Source organism: Dromiciops gliroides, chromosome 2 (assembly GCF_019393635.1).
Source record: "Dromiciops gliroides isolate mDroGli1 chromosome 2, mDroGli1.pri, whole genome shotgun sequence".
Taxonomy (NCBI): domain Eukaryota; kingdom Metazoa; phylum Chordata; class Mammalia; order Microbiotheria; family Microbiotheriidae; genus Dromiciops; species Dromiciops gliroides.
Window position 1 is genome coordinate 534015679 of NC_057862.1, and position 17667 is coordinate 534033345.

At 41.6% G+C, this 17667-nt stretch overlaps 1 protein-coding gene across 1 annotated transcript in view; it reads right to left on the bottom strand.

The window, feature by feature from the left end:
* Positions 1 to 2196: 2196 nt before the first annotated feature.
* Positions 2197 to 17667, bottom strand: part of SFRP1 (secreted frizzled related protein 1) — a 76564-nt gene continuing 61093 nt past the window's right edge. The window contains exon 3 of the mRNA XM_043987889.1: positions 2197 to 2538. Coding sequence (XP_043843824.1) covers positions 2216 to 2538 — 323 coding nt within the window. The 3' untranslated portion in view covers positions 2197 to 2215. The remainder of the gene's footprint in view (positions 2539 to 17667) is intronic.

Consider the following 17667-nt stretch of genomic DNA (forward strand, 5'->3'; position numbering starts at 1 on the left):
GAGTTGAAATAGAATTCTTATAAAGGCTCCAATGACTTTGAGACATTTCTGTCTCTGATGGGAGTGACCAGTGCCTGTCTTCCCAACTCTGCCACAAGCTGGAGGAGCCACAGGAATCTCCCCAGAGTGTTCTGTACCTACAGACTTTGGCAGTCCAGAAATCAGAACTGATTTCATTTTTCAAAGTCTGGTGACTAACTACCCTAAGCTGGACTACAAAGAAAACACGAGGGGGAAAAAAATAAATGTCTTTCTAGGAGTTTCCAGGAAAAGGAAGGTCCTTTTGGAAGTGAAGCATTAACACAATTTATCAAACACTTAGGCTCTAGGAAATCTCTTGAGGGGCCTGAGGGAAACCATTAGACATGGTGAGTGGTGCTCTTTGACCGTGGCTAGGGACAGCTGAAGATTTGCTGGGCAGAAATCAGAGCCTTGAAAAACAGAGGGATGGGATGGGCAGGTTAGTTTGGCTTTCCGTCAATGGACCTTAAACTTCAAATAACCAACTTCTGGCTTAACTTCAAATATTTAAAGTGGAGTGTTTCTTAATTTGTTTTTTGTTTTGTTTTTGTTTTTGTTTTTGTTTTTTGAGGCCGGAGTAAAAAGGATAAAGATGTACTTGGAACGTAATGATCCTACCATGAGGAACCCACCTCTTGGCACCAGCAGTCTTAAGCCTCTTGAATCAAATGAAATTACTTTGTAACGTTCTTTGCAAACCTTCAAACACTGTATGAATGCTACTAGTAGTATTTTTACTATTGAATGCAAAACCAGCTAATACTTCCTAGAGAGAATGCCACTCCTGTGGAAAGAGGCCTAAAAACAATCCAGGAATCTTGGTCTGTCTTCACCTCTCCTCTGCACTGAACCACAAAACATGGTGGGGGCAAGGGGCGGGGGGCATTATTTTTCCTAAGCCTTGGAAACCAATGCAACAACAACAACAAAATTGCCAGATCTCCTTCTCCCTAGGAGGTACAAAAACAGGAAAGTTAGTGAAATCAGAGCCCTGTGCTCCTTACTCAGGCTAACCTGTGATTTATGCTGGGTGAGTACTTATTTGCAAAGCTGTTTTAAAACAGCTTCCCAGCTCCCTTCCCCCTTTAAACAAGTTTCTTTGGGAACCACTAAGTACTGCCTTCAGGCTCTGTCTGAAAGTGCTGTCAATGAAAAAAAAAAAGTCATCTGTTTCACGTCAGCAGCTTCATGCCCATGGTATTGCCTCCGCTTGAAAGGAAGCACAGGAAAAACTGACCTTTGCTCATGCACCCTGGCCCATCACGAAGCATTACTAGGAAGGCATCTGAGAATGGCTATGGATGGCATTGCATGCAGAAGGAAGGAAATTCTTTAGAAAGGTGATTGAAGAAACCATGGACAGGTTTTTTTGAAAGGGCATGCATTGATGTGGCTTTGCTGCTAGCTTTTGGGTTGGGAGTGGGGGGCCAGCAAACTATACTTTAAAGTTTTTCCTCTCTGCGAATATTACTTTATTGGTCTGAAGTTAAAAAAAAAATACAGAAACATAGAAAAGGAAAATAACCTATAATTAGGTGCCACTTGATTTATTGACTAGCTAGAATTGGTTCGTCCCCCAGGGTAGATTTTTGCTGATGGATTCATGAGCGCTTTATCAGCTAAATAAGCAAAGTTGTAGAATTTGGCATTTGGAGGGTTTTCTCACTGTGTAAGTAATTCGCAAAATTAACTGGCTTCACCTCCCTTTTTCTTTTGTCCCTTCCCTACCGCCATCACCACCCCTTTCCCTGGTTGGCTTCCTCCTCCTAAACACTCATGCCTCTTGGTGGAAATGGATCTATACCTGGTTCTAGCTATTTCCTGGGGTCTTTAGATGTTGCAGGTCTTAAAATGGTTCTCCAGTGTCACTGGCCCCTCTTAGACCCCATTTCTTTATTTTCAATATTGACTTGTCTCAGAAGTTGGAGTGAGGATGGAGAGGAAGGGATTTCAGGGGAAGGAGAGGGAGGTGAGGGGGAAGAAAAAGAAGTAGAAGCTTTGAAGGGAGTTACAGAACACACACACACACACACACACACACACACACAATCAACATAGATACAACATCTGTTACTAACAGAAGGAGCCATATGTGTGAACCACCAAGGTTCCAGGGCTGTGTTCTCCCCCCCACACCCCCACCCCTTGCCCCAGCCCACCCTCCCCCTCCTCAAACCCACCCTTGGGGAGGGAATCATTTGAAAACTGACTGAAATGTGGGACATTCATGATTTTTCATTTTCTTCAAGAAGTTTTTGAATTCTTTGTTTTTCTTGTCCCACTTATGGATGGCCGTCAGCAAGTACTGGGCCTTCACTTTCCGCCCCATGATGAGGAAATGATTGTTGAGATTATCCAACTGGTGACAAGGACAGTCAGCCCCATTCTTTAAGTATAGAACGAGTTTCTTCAGTTCCTTCTTCTTAATGGGTCCCAATTTCAGCGGCTTCTTCTTCTTGGGGATAATCTTCTTGTCTCCATTTTCTTTTTTCACTTCTTTTATTTTCATTCTCAGTGCTGTAGAGGGAGGAGGGAAGAAAAGGAGAGAAAATGGAGGGAAGGAGAAAAAATGAAAGGAAACTATGTTAGAATCAAATTTTTCTAAAAAACCAGAAACCCAAATATATAACTGCAATAGAGGGAAATTTTACTGCCCTTTCCTGAGCCCACCAAGACAACCTGAAAGGTGATGTGGTCAAATGCCACAGAAATTTAAGAGGAACACTTGCTTTTTTTATGCAAAACATGGTGCTGGTTACGACTCCATACACACACACACACACACACACACACACACACACATATCAATCATTCCAATATCTAGATTTATGACAACTAAGTGAATCTACCATGTTTGTGGCAGGGGTCTCTCTTGTAATACCCTCTTCAACTCTACCTCTAAGTGATGCAGTACATAGAGTCAGGAACACCTAAGTTCAAATCTGCCCTCTGCCACTTACTGGATGTATGACCCTAGACAAGTCAATTAATTTCTGTCTGCCTTAGTTTCCTCCACTCTAAATTGGGAGTTGTAATAGTATCTACCTCCCAAGATTCATTGTGAGGATCAAATGAGATGATACTCATACTTAGCAAGGTACCCAGTACATATCAGATGCTTCATAAATGCTTGCTCCCTTCCTCCCTTCTCCCTCTGTGGATCTCTGGCTCAGTTCAAATACCTCCTTCTTCTCAGTTTCCCCACCCCAGGGTCCCACAGCTTTCCCTACTACATTCCCTTGCATAAGATATCTAGAGGGGGCAACTAGGTGGGGCAGTGGATAGAGCACTGGTCCTGGAGTTAGGAGGACCTGAGTTCAAATCCAGCCTTAGACACTTGACACTAGCTGTGTGACCATGGGCAAGTCACTTAACCCTCATTGCCCAAACAAAAAACAAACAAACAGATATCTAGAGATATATTATCTCCTCTACGCCTATTTATGTAAATGTAAGCCTCTTGAGAGCAGGGTCGGTTTTCCCTTTTTTATTTGTAACCTCAGGGCTTAACAGAGTGATTGGCCTCTAGAAAGTACTTGCTAAATGTTTGTTGAATGACTGATTGGGAAAGCTTTTGCTGCTCATTCCCTCCCTCCCTCCTTCCAACATCTGCAGTGCTGAATGAATGAAAAGGATGATAGATTGAGAACTGTCACCCAGCAGTTAGATCTGTTCTATTACTCCACTGTTCCTTTCACCTTGTACTGAAATGAGGACCATGACTGAGCATTTGTCTAATGAGAGTTGCCTAATGAGTGTAGCTAGCTGAAAGAGGCTTCTCCCTGCCAAAGTCAGTGCTTGTGACTCTCCCTTGCCCTTCCCTCCCACCCATGGGTACGCTTTTCCCTTTGTTGGCAAGGGTTCGTTTGCCAGTGTTTCCAAACTTCAGGATGTTACCAGAGCCATGATTTGATCAGTGGGGCCCTCCCTCAGACCCTCCATGCCTCAGCATATGACCTTCAGGACTTCTGGAGTCCAAAGCAATTCATCACCTGTTACTCCAACTTCTGGAGACATGCCTCTCTGAACTGAAGCTAGGCTGTTCCTCAGATGTCCAACACACAGCCCATCACCAAGACTATACTTAAAGCTTTTGGAACTTTGTAGAGTCTTCTGGAGCTTGTCTTCTGACAGTTACGTGGCACAGTGGGTAGAGCTTTGGGCCTGGAGTCAGGAAGACCTGAGTTCAAATCTAGTCTCCAACACTTTCTAGCTGTGTCACCTTGGGCAGGTTTAACTTCTGTTTATCTCAGTTTCCTCAGCTCTAGAATGGAAATAACAGCATCTACCTCCCAGGATTGATACGATCAAATGAGATGATAATTGTAAAGTGCTTGGCACATAATAGGCACTTTAAAAAATGCCTTTAAGAAACCAAAGTCGGGGGCAGCTAGGTGGCGCAGTGGATAGAGCAACGGCCCTGGAGTCAGGAGTACCTGAGTTCAAATCCGGTCTCAGACACTTTACACACTTACTAGCTGTGTGACTCTGGGCAAGTCACTTAACCCCAATTGCCTCACTAAAAAAAAAAAAAAAAGAAACCAAAGTCACCTTCATGTCACAATGAGGTATTAGAAGGGGACTTCAGTGGAGGATCTTTAAATCAAATAAAGATATATCTGACTACCCATCATGCACCTGGCACTTGCCTAGGTATTTTCTTACTTCCTTCTCACAATACTGAATGGGGAAAAAGAAAAAGTTCTCTCCAGAAAGCCTACACAATTCAAGCCCCACCTTAATAATTCTGAACCAGCCATTCCCTGAATAAATTCAGCACACTGATGATGGCCTACATGTTTTTGTTTTATTTTAAAGAATGTAGAGTACTTGGCCTGGAGTCAACAAAACTCATCTTTCTAAATCCAAATCCAGCCTCAGACACTAGTTGTGTGACCCTGGGTAAGTCACTTAATCCTGTTTACCTCAGTTTCCTCATCTGTTGAATGAGCTGGAAAAGGAAATGGCAAACTACGCCTTTATCTCTGCCAAGAAAACCACAAAGGGGGTCGTGAAGAGTTAGAGACGTCCGAAACTACTAAACAACAACAAAGAATGAAGAGTTTCAGATGCTGAACACTAATGGTCCAGATGTTCTGAGCTAGGGAAAAAATTTGGTTTCCTAGAGATAGCTGCAATGTCATGGAAAGAGTCCTTATAGTCTGGAGTCCTGTGTTCAAATTCTGCTCTGACATCTATTAACTATGTACAAGGACAAGTCACTTAACCTCTCAGCCTCAGTTTCCTCATCAGGAAAATAAAAATAATGATACTTGTACTTCCTCTTTTATGAGAAAAGTACTTTGTAAGCCTTATTGTTCCATACATACTATTATGCCTCAGTCTGAAGTTTTTGCCTCTCTGTCTCTGTCTCTCGGTCTCTCCATGTGTCCCCTCCCCAAAAAACCCCTTTCCCCTCATGACAGACCTTTAAATCCTTGAAGTTCTTGATAGGTTCCTTGTTAGCTTTCCTTTCTCCAGGCTCAATATCCCCATTATAAGACCATTCAATTATCTTGAATGAATGAACCATGCCAAGATTTCAAACACATCCTAATATCTAAATATCATAGCTCTTCAGACTTGAAAGGGATATCAGAAAAGGCCTTTACACTCCTAACCCCAGCTTCCCTCCCCCAAAAAATTCTCAAGTGATGATTAATTTCTTTGGAGAAAATCATTTCAGATTGCTTCTCAAAGGCCTGCCAGTAAGGAAATGGGCCTGATAAAAAACAAAACAAAAACAAAAACAAAAACCCAGTAGTCCAGGTTATTGTTTTGGAAGAATAGAACCTGAAGAGGGCATCTTTACCTAGGCTAACATGCCAAATGTAGCCCGCCCCCCCCCCCCTTCTTCTAATAGAGACATGCAGTTTAGCATATGGTAGAATTGAGAGCTAGGAAGTACCATAGAAGTTTAGCCCAGCATCCTTGCTTTACAGAAGAAGAACCTGAGATCCAGAGGTGGGGAGCGATTTGATCACATGGGCAGTAAGCAGGGAAGCTAGGATTTGAACCCAGGTATTAATTATTCTGACTCCAAGTCCACTCCTCTCCCCAACCGTGCCATGCCGCCTTTCTCACGATCTTACTTCAGTGGAAACTATTTCGCCCTTTTGATTGAGTTGCTTTTTATAAGTTAATCACAACCCGAATCAGAAATTAATGTTCCTTTGCCATGACCATGTAGAGGAATGTCATTTACGTGGGAGAGGGGGTGGGGAGGGCAAGGGGGATAAAATGATGAAAATGTGTTGTGCGTTAAAAATCTGTGTTTCTTGCCATTTGGCTCTACCCATTTTTCTTTTGGGTAGGAGGGGGAGAGCGAAAGGAGGAAGTGCATATGGCCAGAAATTACTAACATCTTTCCATCTTTCAGGGGTTTATTTTAGGGATGCAGATTGGGAACATGTTTGGAGAGGCAATTAGTGTCCTAAGTTGCTTGTCCTCTGCCTTGTGGATATGTCTGTGCCCTCAACACCACTGCAACATGGGGACGGGATTGGTGCTAGGCAGAGGTGGGGGGCTTGGAGTGGGGTGTAGAATGGACTAGAGCCAATCTAGTCCAATGGCTGGGCAGCTTGCAATTGATTATGCCCCCACACATGCACACACACTTTTAGCTGGCCTCCCAGCTTTGGTTCTTGGGACTGGGAAAGCTGGCCTTGTTGACCACTTCACAAACTGGAGGCCTTTGTTTCACAGATGTAATTAAGGCCCACAGAGGTTAAGTGATCTGTGGGTAGTCAATGGGAGAACTGGGGTGTGAGCCCATATCTTCTGAACCCTTTGCTTTCTGTGCTTCATCTTCTTCACTGGCAAAATGGGGGTTATAATAATACCTGCTTAACCTTCATAGGCTTGTAAGTGGGTCTTGCCCCAAGCATAACTTTTAAATACGCCAAGTTTTATTATTCAGCCTCAAACACTAACTGTTTAACTTTGGACAAGTCACTGAAGCTATGTTTGCCTCAGTTTCTCCAACTGTTAAATGAGAATAATCATAGCACCTTCCTCTCAGGGTTGTTGTGGGGATCAGATGAGATAATACTGTAAAGTGCTTAACCCAGTGCTTAGCACATAGTAGGTGCTATGTAAATGTCAGCCCTTATCATTATTCTTATTATTGCTTTCTGCCGATTCTTTCTGAGCTTAGCACATAGTAGGTGCTATGTAAATGTCAGCCCTTATCATTATTCTTATTATTGCTTTCTGCCGATTCTTTCTGAGCTCTCCTCTTTCCCGTGTCTTAGTTTCCTCATCTGTAAACTTTGATTCCTATTAGGAATCTAATTGGACATTGCATTAAATGACCTCTAAGATCCATTCCAGTGCTAAATCTATGATTCTATTATCTTTCCAACACCCTTTCCCCCAACATCATTCTCCTGAATCTATTTTCTACCCCTGACAACTAGTGAGAATAAGGCCTTTCATGACTAGATCTGCTAAAAAGAATCCCTGAAGCTAATGGGTGAAACCTGTGTAGGGTGTGACCCCTGCCAGGGTTCTCTGTGTTTTAACAGACCTGAAATCTCCCAAGTTACTGAGGAGGGGATCTTTAATGATGGAATTTCAGGCACTGTGACAAGCATGTAAAGTTGATACTTACTGCAGCACAAGGCCCTCCTGAGCCCTTCCAACAACAAATAATAATCACAATCCCTCCCAATCATATAGCTCTCAACAAACAGCCATTTCTTCCACATGTTTTCCTGATTGTTAGGAGAGGAGAAATAAGTCATTTGGAAACATCTCAAGTTGTACATAAAAACAATGTGTGATAATGGGACCACAAGCCACGGGTTGTCAGCTGTTAACCCTGGCTTCAGCCATCCTGACACCTATTCTTCTGACTTCAAACCTAAACAGGCCAGACTTTTCCCCAGCAGTCCCCATAAGCACCCGACCTAATGTTAAAACACTGTTTTAAATACAACAGGACAAAGGAGACAATTTTGGAGAGGGTAGAAGGAAACAAGAAGCTTGATAGAATCCCAAACCTGCTGTACCTTGTCTCCCCTACATTGTCCTCCTATCTTCTCCCCAGTTGTCCTGCCAGCAAGCTTTCTCCTCCATTCCCCATTTCATTTTCATTCCCCTCTTCCTCTTTTCACTTTCATTTCCTCCATTCTCCTCCTTTCTCTTCCTTCCATCTTTTCCTCCTTCTCTCTTCTCCTTTTTACTTTACAATGATTACAAGAGGACTCCTCACATTATTTCAAAACAACACTGGGGAACACCTGCACTATATGTACTCTGCATGAATTTGGTGGAAAGAGCCCCAGAATCTGAAAGAAGCCTGGATTGAAGCTTCTCCTAACTGGGCATAAGACTGGAATCCAAGCATCAGGAGACCTAGTCCTAACTGACATTACCTAAATATCTGACATTAGAAACTCATGACCTGTTTTAAACTCTTTCCTCACCTGCAAAATGACTACTAACTCACTCAATGGACATTGGGACAAGTATGAGTACAGTGAGGAATAAAAAGTTCTCATAGCTACAGTCCCTATGCTTAAAGAGCTTCCAGTCTCATGAGAAAGCTAGACTATACCCACAAAAACAAAGAAGTAGCCATGATTGCTGAACTCCTAACAGTTTCCAGTCTAGAATGGAAGTCAAATATGATTCTCATAAGAATTGTAAATTATGAATAATCATAGGAAAGAATGCTCCAAATACCTAAGAGAAATCCAAATCAAAGCAACCCTAAGGTCACACCTCATACTTAGCAAATTGGCTAAAGACTAAACACTAAAATAGTGTTGGAGGGGTTGCAGGAGATGGGGAGGAGGAGACAACTTGAAGCTCCCTACACTTGAGAAACTCATGGTCCAGTTAGACAAGATAAGACATAGAATCATAAACCAGAAAGGGATCCTAGAGATTTTTTTACTTAAACCCTCTCACTTTACAGATACAGAAATGGGGGCCCCAAGAAGGGTTTTGCTCATAACAAGTTAATGATCAAGGCAAGATTAGAACCCAGGACTTTTCTCAGTATTCCATGCTTTTTCTGGACAAAAGAGCAGCAGGGATAACTGGTGAGCTTGTGGAGAACTGAGGACCAATCATACAATTAACCTGGATATATTTTCTCCAACAGTCCTTAATAAAAATGGTCTTGGTGGCCTGCCATCCACATGGTTCAGTCTGATACTCAATTCCATTACTTTTTTCACAAGGGCCAAAGCCCCTCCACAGAGGATTAGAAGGGCATGGGAGTTGTGCTACTGCCAGGGATGGAAAGTGCAAAACTCTCATTAAGACATGGCATGTGACCAAGCTGCTTGGGACAGACCCCTGATTGTCAGACCTGTCAGTCTTAAAGGGGCCTGGAGGCTAGAAATGGTCATGCTTACCCCTCAAGTCACTCCCTTGTTCCCATTTTGGGGCTCCCTAACCCAAATCCTAGGGTGTGATAAAGTTTTCAAAAGAGAACTGGGCAGGCAAGAATCCCATCTCCCTGGTCTAGTTTGGAGAAGTCTCTTGGGTGGGCAAGGTCAAGCCCACAGGAGACCTCGGGATGCAGCCTTGGTTGGGGAAATGCCAGTTCCACCATCCAACTGTGCAAATCCAATTTGGCCAGCAGCACTTTATACAGACCCTGGGCTGGAGGCCGTGAGGACAGGCAGCCTCCCTGTGAAATTACAGCCCAGGACTCAGGACAGGCTGAGGAGCTGGCTCTGAGGCAATAGGGCACAAACCAGGACAGTGAACAAAGGCACAGCTTAGAGACTGTGCTATTCACAGCTGGGTTGGGGGGGAGGGATGAATGGGGAGACATTAATTCATTTATCCAGGTTCTGGACTCCCTGGTTGTCACAATAGCTAAGGCCCTTCCTCCCCACCAACCACAAACCACAAATGCCTGAGTTGCCTGATTTACTAAAGAGACATGGGCAGGAATGACCAACAGACCAGGAATTGGAAGCAGCTTTCCATTTCTCATCTTGTTCACCATACACTTCAAACACAGAAAGGGCTCCTGGGTGGCTCAGATGGGACAGATTATTTAATTGGAGCCCAGCTGTTTTGCAGCCCCCAGACACCTGTGAGTGTGGGGGAGGGGCAATGTTATGGAGGCAAACAGGGTGGAGCAGTGCTCCCTCTGAATGTCTGCCCTGCTGGAAGCCCCCAGATCTTGACCTGGATGCCTGGCTGTGGAGCAGGGTGGGACAATGTTGTGCAAGGGTGCCAGAGTGTGGGAGGAGCAATTCTTCCTGGTAAACATCTGCCCTGATACAAGTTTCCCAACTTGGCCCTGGACACCTGAGTGTAGGGCCGGGTGGGACAGTGCTGTGCATGACTACTAAGGTGAAGAGTGGGGGCCGACCCCTCCCCGGGCAGCACCCCTTTGAGATGAATATCTGCCCCAATGGAAAGCCCCAAGTTGGACCCTCCCCAGGGCAGATGGGAGGACATTCAGTGAGCTTGGTCCCTGCTGCCGTAATAATGGAATAGTGTGTTGGGACCTGAAAACAAAACCTCTTGTGTTGTGGTCTTCCTGGAGGGAGACTGGACTTTAGTTTTTGAGGCAGAAGGAACAGGGGCCTGAGGCCTAGGGAAAGTAATGGATTCAGCACTTTGCCTTCCCAATAAACCCCTTTACCCACACAGAGCCAAGGAGAAAAGAAAGCCCAGCGCTTCAAGAAAGTCAATCATTAAGATGGATTGAACCTTGGCTCTGGGTCTGAGGATGGGCTGCCAAGGCAAACAGCTTTTTCTGCCATCAGGGCTCTTGTTTTCCATCCTCAATTCCCCTGCCCAAACTGCACCCCGCTCCCTATGCCCCAGCAGTAATTCAGTGGCAATGAGGAAGGCCAGTGAGGATCCTCATCAGCCCTGCTGGAAGGGGGCAGGGAAGGGGTTAAGCGTTGCAGAGATCCAACGAACTGGAAAAGGGATCAGCTATTCAGGCCTCTGAGGAATGTTTCAGGGGCTAGGGTTTTCAGTTTGGTTTGATGGGGAGGGTGGAGGAGGGGTGTAATGGGGGCAGGGAGAACGGTTGTACCTTGGCTTTTCACCATGGGTGCACATTGAGGAATTAGGCTTGGTAACAGATGGGCCAAGTCTAGAGCTAGCCCAGGGCAGCCCTTCAAAGCTCACAGTAGATTCAGGCTGAAGTCAGCGGGATCTTCACATGAATGTCCCTGCTGGAATAAGCTGACCCCAGCGGGGTATTATGTTATCAAAACTTTCCAATAGGTCACCCTTTCCCAGAAGAGGGGCCTGTCCCAAACACCTAGACTCTCCTACATCAGAACACCGTGAAAACATAAGGCTTTTTCTGACAATTACTCTGTCTTCCACTCTTATCTCCTTTAGTCAATCATACATTCATTCATTCATTCAACAGGACAGCTAGGTGGTGCAGTAGATAGATAGAGCCCTCTCCCTTCCCCCCACCCCCCCACCCCCCCCCCCCCGAACCCCCAGTCAGGAAGACAGCTTCCTGAGTTCAAATCTGGCCTCAGACACTTAGTAGCTGTGTGATCCTGGGCAAGTCATTTAACCCTGCCTCAGTTTCGTCATCTGAAAGATGATCTGGAAAAGGAAATGGCAAACCACTCTAGTATCTTTGACAAGAAAACCCTAAATGGGGTCACGAAGAGTCAGACACAACTGAACAACACCACCACATTTTAACACACATTTATTAAACACACCTATTATGCTAAGCACTGTTTTGGGCACTGAGACTTCACAGACAAAACCAAACATAATGTTCTCTCTCCTAGAAGTGTAGCTAAGAATTAAGGAGAGTAGGAGGGAAGAGGGGGTAGGTGGTACAGAGATCAGTGGGCACAAAGGGAACTGAGGATAGAAAAGCAGGCTAGAGAAGGAACCAGGTCACACTGTTTGGCACAGAGCCTCTGGGGTTGGAAGATTGCAAAATGTCTCCTAGGGGTGAGAAGTGCAAGCAAGAGCCTACTGGAGCCAGTTCAGACAGGCTCATTGGAGCCCATTGTTAAATTTTGTGTGTGAGCATTTATATTTCAGAAATTGGCAAATGCTACAAATCAATTCTTGATGTATTGTTTCATTGGTTGTCTACACTTAAGAAAATGAAGAAATTGGTATTAACTCAGATTAACATTTTTTCTCCCAGAAAGCCAATTTTAAAATATTTACCAGCATACCCTTGGGTGCAAGGGAAGGTTCCCTTATAGAATATAGGCATCCTGCAGTAAATCCCTGGTGACCCTGCCCTATTTATGGCTCTGCTCTCTACCATCTGTTTTTGACATCTTTCCATACTTCAGATGTGAAGTCCCCCAGGAAGCCTCCTCTGATTCCTCTGCCTCCCTCTCCCAGATGAAAGTGATCCCTTCCTTCTCAAATTTTAATTGTATCTCTCCTTTGCCCTTATCGCTTTCTTCCTTCCTCCCTATTTATATAAATGTGGCATCTCATTAGACTGTAAGTTTCCTGAGGGCAGAAGCTATGTTATTTTTTCAACTTTGTCTTCAGAGAACCTAGGGCAGGATCCTGCACATAGAAAGTGCCTAAAGAATATGTGTTAGAAATTGATTCAACTAAATTACCCTTCTAACAGGCAACTGGGCATTTAATACCAGATCCTAGGTGTGTGACCCTGGCCAAGTCATTTAACCCTCTTTGCCTCAGTTTCTTCATCTGTAAAATGAACTGGAGATGGAAGCTGCAAACCACTCTAGTATCTTTGGCAAGAAAACCCAAATGTGGTCTAGCAGTACCAGATCTCCAACTGTATTATAAAGTGGTAATAATCAAAATAATCTGGTACTGGCTAAGAAATAGAGAAGTGGATCAGTGGAATAGAATAGGTAAAAATTACACTATAGTAAATGGCTATAATAATCTGGTATATAATAAATCCAAAGATCCAAGCTTTTGGAATAAAAACTCATTATTTGACAAAAACTGCTCTAAAACTGGAAAACAATATGGCAGAAACTAGGCATAGATCAACATCTCACACTGTATACTAAAATAAGGTGAAAATGAGTACATGATTTACACATAAAGTGTGATATCATTAACAAATTAAGAGAACATGGAATAGTTTATCTGTCACATTTATGGACAGGGGAAGAATTTAGGACTAAAGAAGATACAGAAAGCAAAACAATGTAAAATAGATAATTTTGATTATATACAATTTAAAAGGTTTTGCACAAACAAAACCAATGTAAAGATTATAAGGGAAGCAGAAAACTGGAAAAGAATTTTTGAAACAAGTTTCTCTGACAAATGCCTCATTTCTCAAATATATAGAAAACTGAGTCAAATTTATAAAACTACAAGTCATTGCCCAAGAAAACCTAAACGAGGTCATGAAGGCACCACTGAAAAACAACAAAACAAACTCCTAAGGGGCAGCCCTGGAGTCAGGAGTACCTGTTTTCAAATTCAGCCTCAGACATTTCACTAGCAGTGTGACCCTGGCAAGTCACATAACCCCAATTGCCACCTAAAAAAAAATAAATAAAAGTGAGAGCCCCGGGCCATGGGGTGAAGTTATGAAGCTGGCTTGCTGATTATTTATTAGCCATGCACATCATTATATCTTCTGTCTCCATGTCTTTGTACAGACTGTCCCACATGTCTAGAATATGCTTTTTCCTTGCCTCTTCATTTGAGAATCACTAACTTGCTTCTAAGTTCACGCCTCACATGAGACTTAGCCTGATTTCCCCCCCACCCCGCCCCAAGCCACTAGAACCATCCCATCAAACTTATTTTGCATGTCATGAGTATCAGAGTTCAAATCCTGCCCCTGATACATACTGGATATGGGACTCTGGACAGGTCATTTAGTATATCAGTGTCCCCAGGCAACTCTCTAAAACCTAAAATGCAGAGAAATGCAGGGAATTCCTGGTGAAGAACTACTTCCATCAAAGTAAAGACAGAGATGGGGCTAAAGAGATAGAGAGACTCAGACAGAGAACGACACACAGAGAGATAGCCAGAAAGAGATGGACACACAGAGAGAAGGATGGAGACAGGGGTTGGGGGGAAAGAAAGGAGAGAGGAAGAAGGAAGAAAAAGTGAGGGAGAGGTAGAGGTAGAGAAGAGACAAAGATGAAAAAAGGGAGAGACAGAATGAACCATAAATATAAATATATAGATCCAGATATGGTATAGATTTATTTAATTATATGCATGCACATTATTTCCCCTGAGGGTGAGAATTTCTTTGTGATTTTTTTTTTGTCTTTTTGTCTTAGCACCTAGAATAATGCCTGGCACATAATAAGTACTTAATATATGCTTGTATGGTGACTGAATGAATGAATCAAAACTTCTCTAAGTCTTCCCTGGATTTAGCCACGAATCTCCTGAATGCCTAGCATGCAGCTCTTCATAACTATTTAAGCGATAACTGAAACCTAGAGATCCAAGAATGGAATTAAAAGGCCCTCTGTTCGGAATATACACATTAATTCAACCAACAATGTTGACAAGAGAAAGTTGAACAAATGGCTGAGTCATTTGGGTTTGTTTACAGAAATGAAGGGGCTGTGATAGCACTTAAGGACCAGGTTATTGCTTGTACTTGTGCTTTATTTTTACTTTTATTTGTATTTCCTAGTGCTTAACATAGTTCCTACTAGCACATAAGAAGCACTTAATTAATACCTGTTGCCTGCCCACCTGCCTGCAATTATCACCAGAAATTACACCAAGGTTGGCCTTAAGGGCAGTTAGGTGGATAGATCACTAAGCTTGAAAACAGGAAGATTTATCTTCATGAGTTTGAATCCTGCATCAGACACTTACTAGCTGTGAGACCCTTGGTAAGTCACTTAACCATCTTTGCCTCAGTTCCTTATCTATGAATGAGCTGGGAAAAGAAATGTCAAACCACTCCAGTATCTTTTTCAAGAAAACCCCAAAATGGCATCTCAGAGAGTCAGATGTGGCTGAAACAACTGAACAACATAGCCTTAAGAAGCCTAGACTTAATGAATTATGTGGATTATTTATTCAAGGAAATGATAGAAACTGTCTGACACATTGCTTCAGGTTACCTATCAAATACCTAGAAAGATACAATCAGGTAATCTACCTTCCAAGACAAACCCAGGAACTATACAAACACAATTACAAAATACTTTACACACAAATAAAGTCAGATTTAAACAATTAGAGAAATATCCATTTCACAGGAGTGAGTCAAGCCAATATAATAAAAATGACAATTCTACCTAAATTAATTTACTGATTCAGTATCATGCCAAACTACCAAAATATATTCCATAAAGCTAGCAAAAATAATAATAAAACTCATCTGGAAGAATAAAAGATCAAGAATATCAAGGGAGTCAAAAAGCATGCAAAGGAAGGTTGCCTAGTGGTACCAGATCTCAAACTGTGCTACAAAGCAGTAATCTTCAAAACAATCTGCTACTGGCTAAGAAATAAAGTGAGAGATTGGTAGAAAAGATTAGGTACATAATACACAGTAGTAAATTACCATAGTTATTTAGTGTTTGATAAACACAAAGATCCAAGTTTTTGAGACAAGAACTCACTATTTGACAAAAATTGCAGGGAAAACTGGAAAGTTTGGGGCAGAAACTAGGTATTGACCAACATCTCATACCATAAACCAAAATAAGGTCAAAATGGGTACATGACAAAAAATATTTATAGCTGTTCTTTATGTGGTGGCAAGGAATTGGAAATTGAGGAGATTGTGTGTTGATCAACTGTGATAGACTTGACTCTTCTCAGCAATACAATGGTCCAAGATAGTTCCAAAGGACTCATGATGGAAAATGCTCTCCAAATCCAGAAAAAAAACAACAACTATGGAATCTAGATGCAGATTGAACCATACTATCTTTTTGTTGTTGTTTTTCTTTTTTGAGGTTTTTCCTTTTTGCTCTGATTCTTCTTGCACTGCATGACTAATGCAGAAATATGTTTAATGTGATTGTACATATATAACCTATATCGGATTGCTTGCTGTCTTGGGGAGGGGGGAGGGAGAAAAAATTGAAACTAGAAATCTTATAAAAACAAATGTTGCAAACTATCTCTATATTTAACTGAAAATAATAAAATACTTTTATGGAAAAAGAAAAAATGTGTACATAACCAACATAAAGGGTGATATCATAAGCAAATTAGGAGAGCATGGAATATTTCAACCTGTCAGATCTATAGATAAGGTAAGAATTTATAACCAAACAAGACATAGAGAGTATTACAGGTTGTAAAGTGAGAAATTTTGATTACATCAAATTAGAAAGGTTTTACACAAACAAAACTAGTGTAGCTAAGATTAGAAGGAAGGCAGTAAACTGCTAGTAAATGTTTATAGCAAATTTCTCTGATAAAGGCCTCATTTCTCAAATATGTAGAGAACTAAGGCATTCCCCATTTGATAAGTGGTCAAAGGATATGAACAGGAAGTTTTCAGAAGAAGAAATCAAAGCTCTCTATAATCACATGAAAAAATACTCTAAATCACGACTGATTAAAGAAATGCAAACTAAAACAACTCTGAGGTACCACCTCAAATCTATGAGATTGGCTAATATGACAGAAAATGAAAATAACAAATTTGGAGAGGATATGGAACAATAGAGACACTAATGCACTGTTAGTGGAGTAGAAAACTGATCCAATCATTCAGGAGAGCCATTTGGAACTATGCCCAAAGGACTATAAAACTGTATATACATGCCCTTTGACTCAATAATACTACTACTAGGTCTCTACCCCAAAAAGACTGAAGAAAAAGGAAAAGGACCTATATATACAAAAAATATATTTATAGCAGTTCTTTTTGACATAGCAAAGAATTGAAAATTGAGGGGATGCACCCATCAATTCAGAAATGGCTAAACAAGTTGTGGTATATGATTGTGATGGAATACTACTGTGCTATAAGAAATGATGAACAGGCTGCTTTCAGAAAAACCTGGGAAGATTTACACAAACTGATGCAAAGTAAAGTGAGAAGAACCAGGATACTATTGTACACAGTAACAGCAACACTGTATGACGATCAACTATGAATGACTTAGCTGTTCTCAGCAATACAATGATCCAAGACATTTCCAAAGGACTTATGATGGAAAATGCTATCCATTTCCAGGGATAGAACTGATGGAGTCTTAATGCATATCAAAGTATTTTTTTTACTTTATTTTTCTTGGAATTTTTTTTGGGGGGAGGAATCTGTTTTCTTTTGCAACATGGCTAATATGGAAATGTTTTATATGACTTTATACATATAATCTATATCAAATTTCTTGATTTCTCAAGAAGTGGGGAGGGAAAGAATTTGAAACTTTAAAACTTTATAAACAAATATTAAAAGTTATTTTTACATGTACTTGGGGGGCAATATAAAAATTTTCATAAAAAGACACAATCGGGTGGCTAGAAATATACATCAGAAGATAAATTTCCTTCATAAATTAATAGGCAATAAATTTCTGGATTCTAAATATAGCTTCCAAAATATACTTGAGAATTCAAAAGTTCTCAGAATTGGAATCAGAGTATTATCATAGAGTAATATGAGATAACAATTATAAAGCACTTAGCATAGTACCTGGAACATAGTTCAGTGTTACATAAATGTTAGTGATTGTTATTAGTAGTAGTATTATTATTATCACATAAAAATGTTGC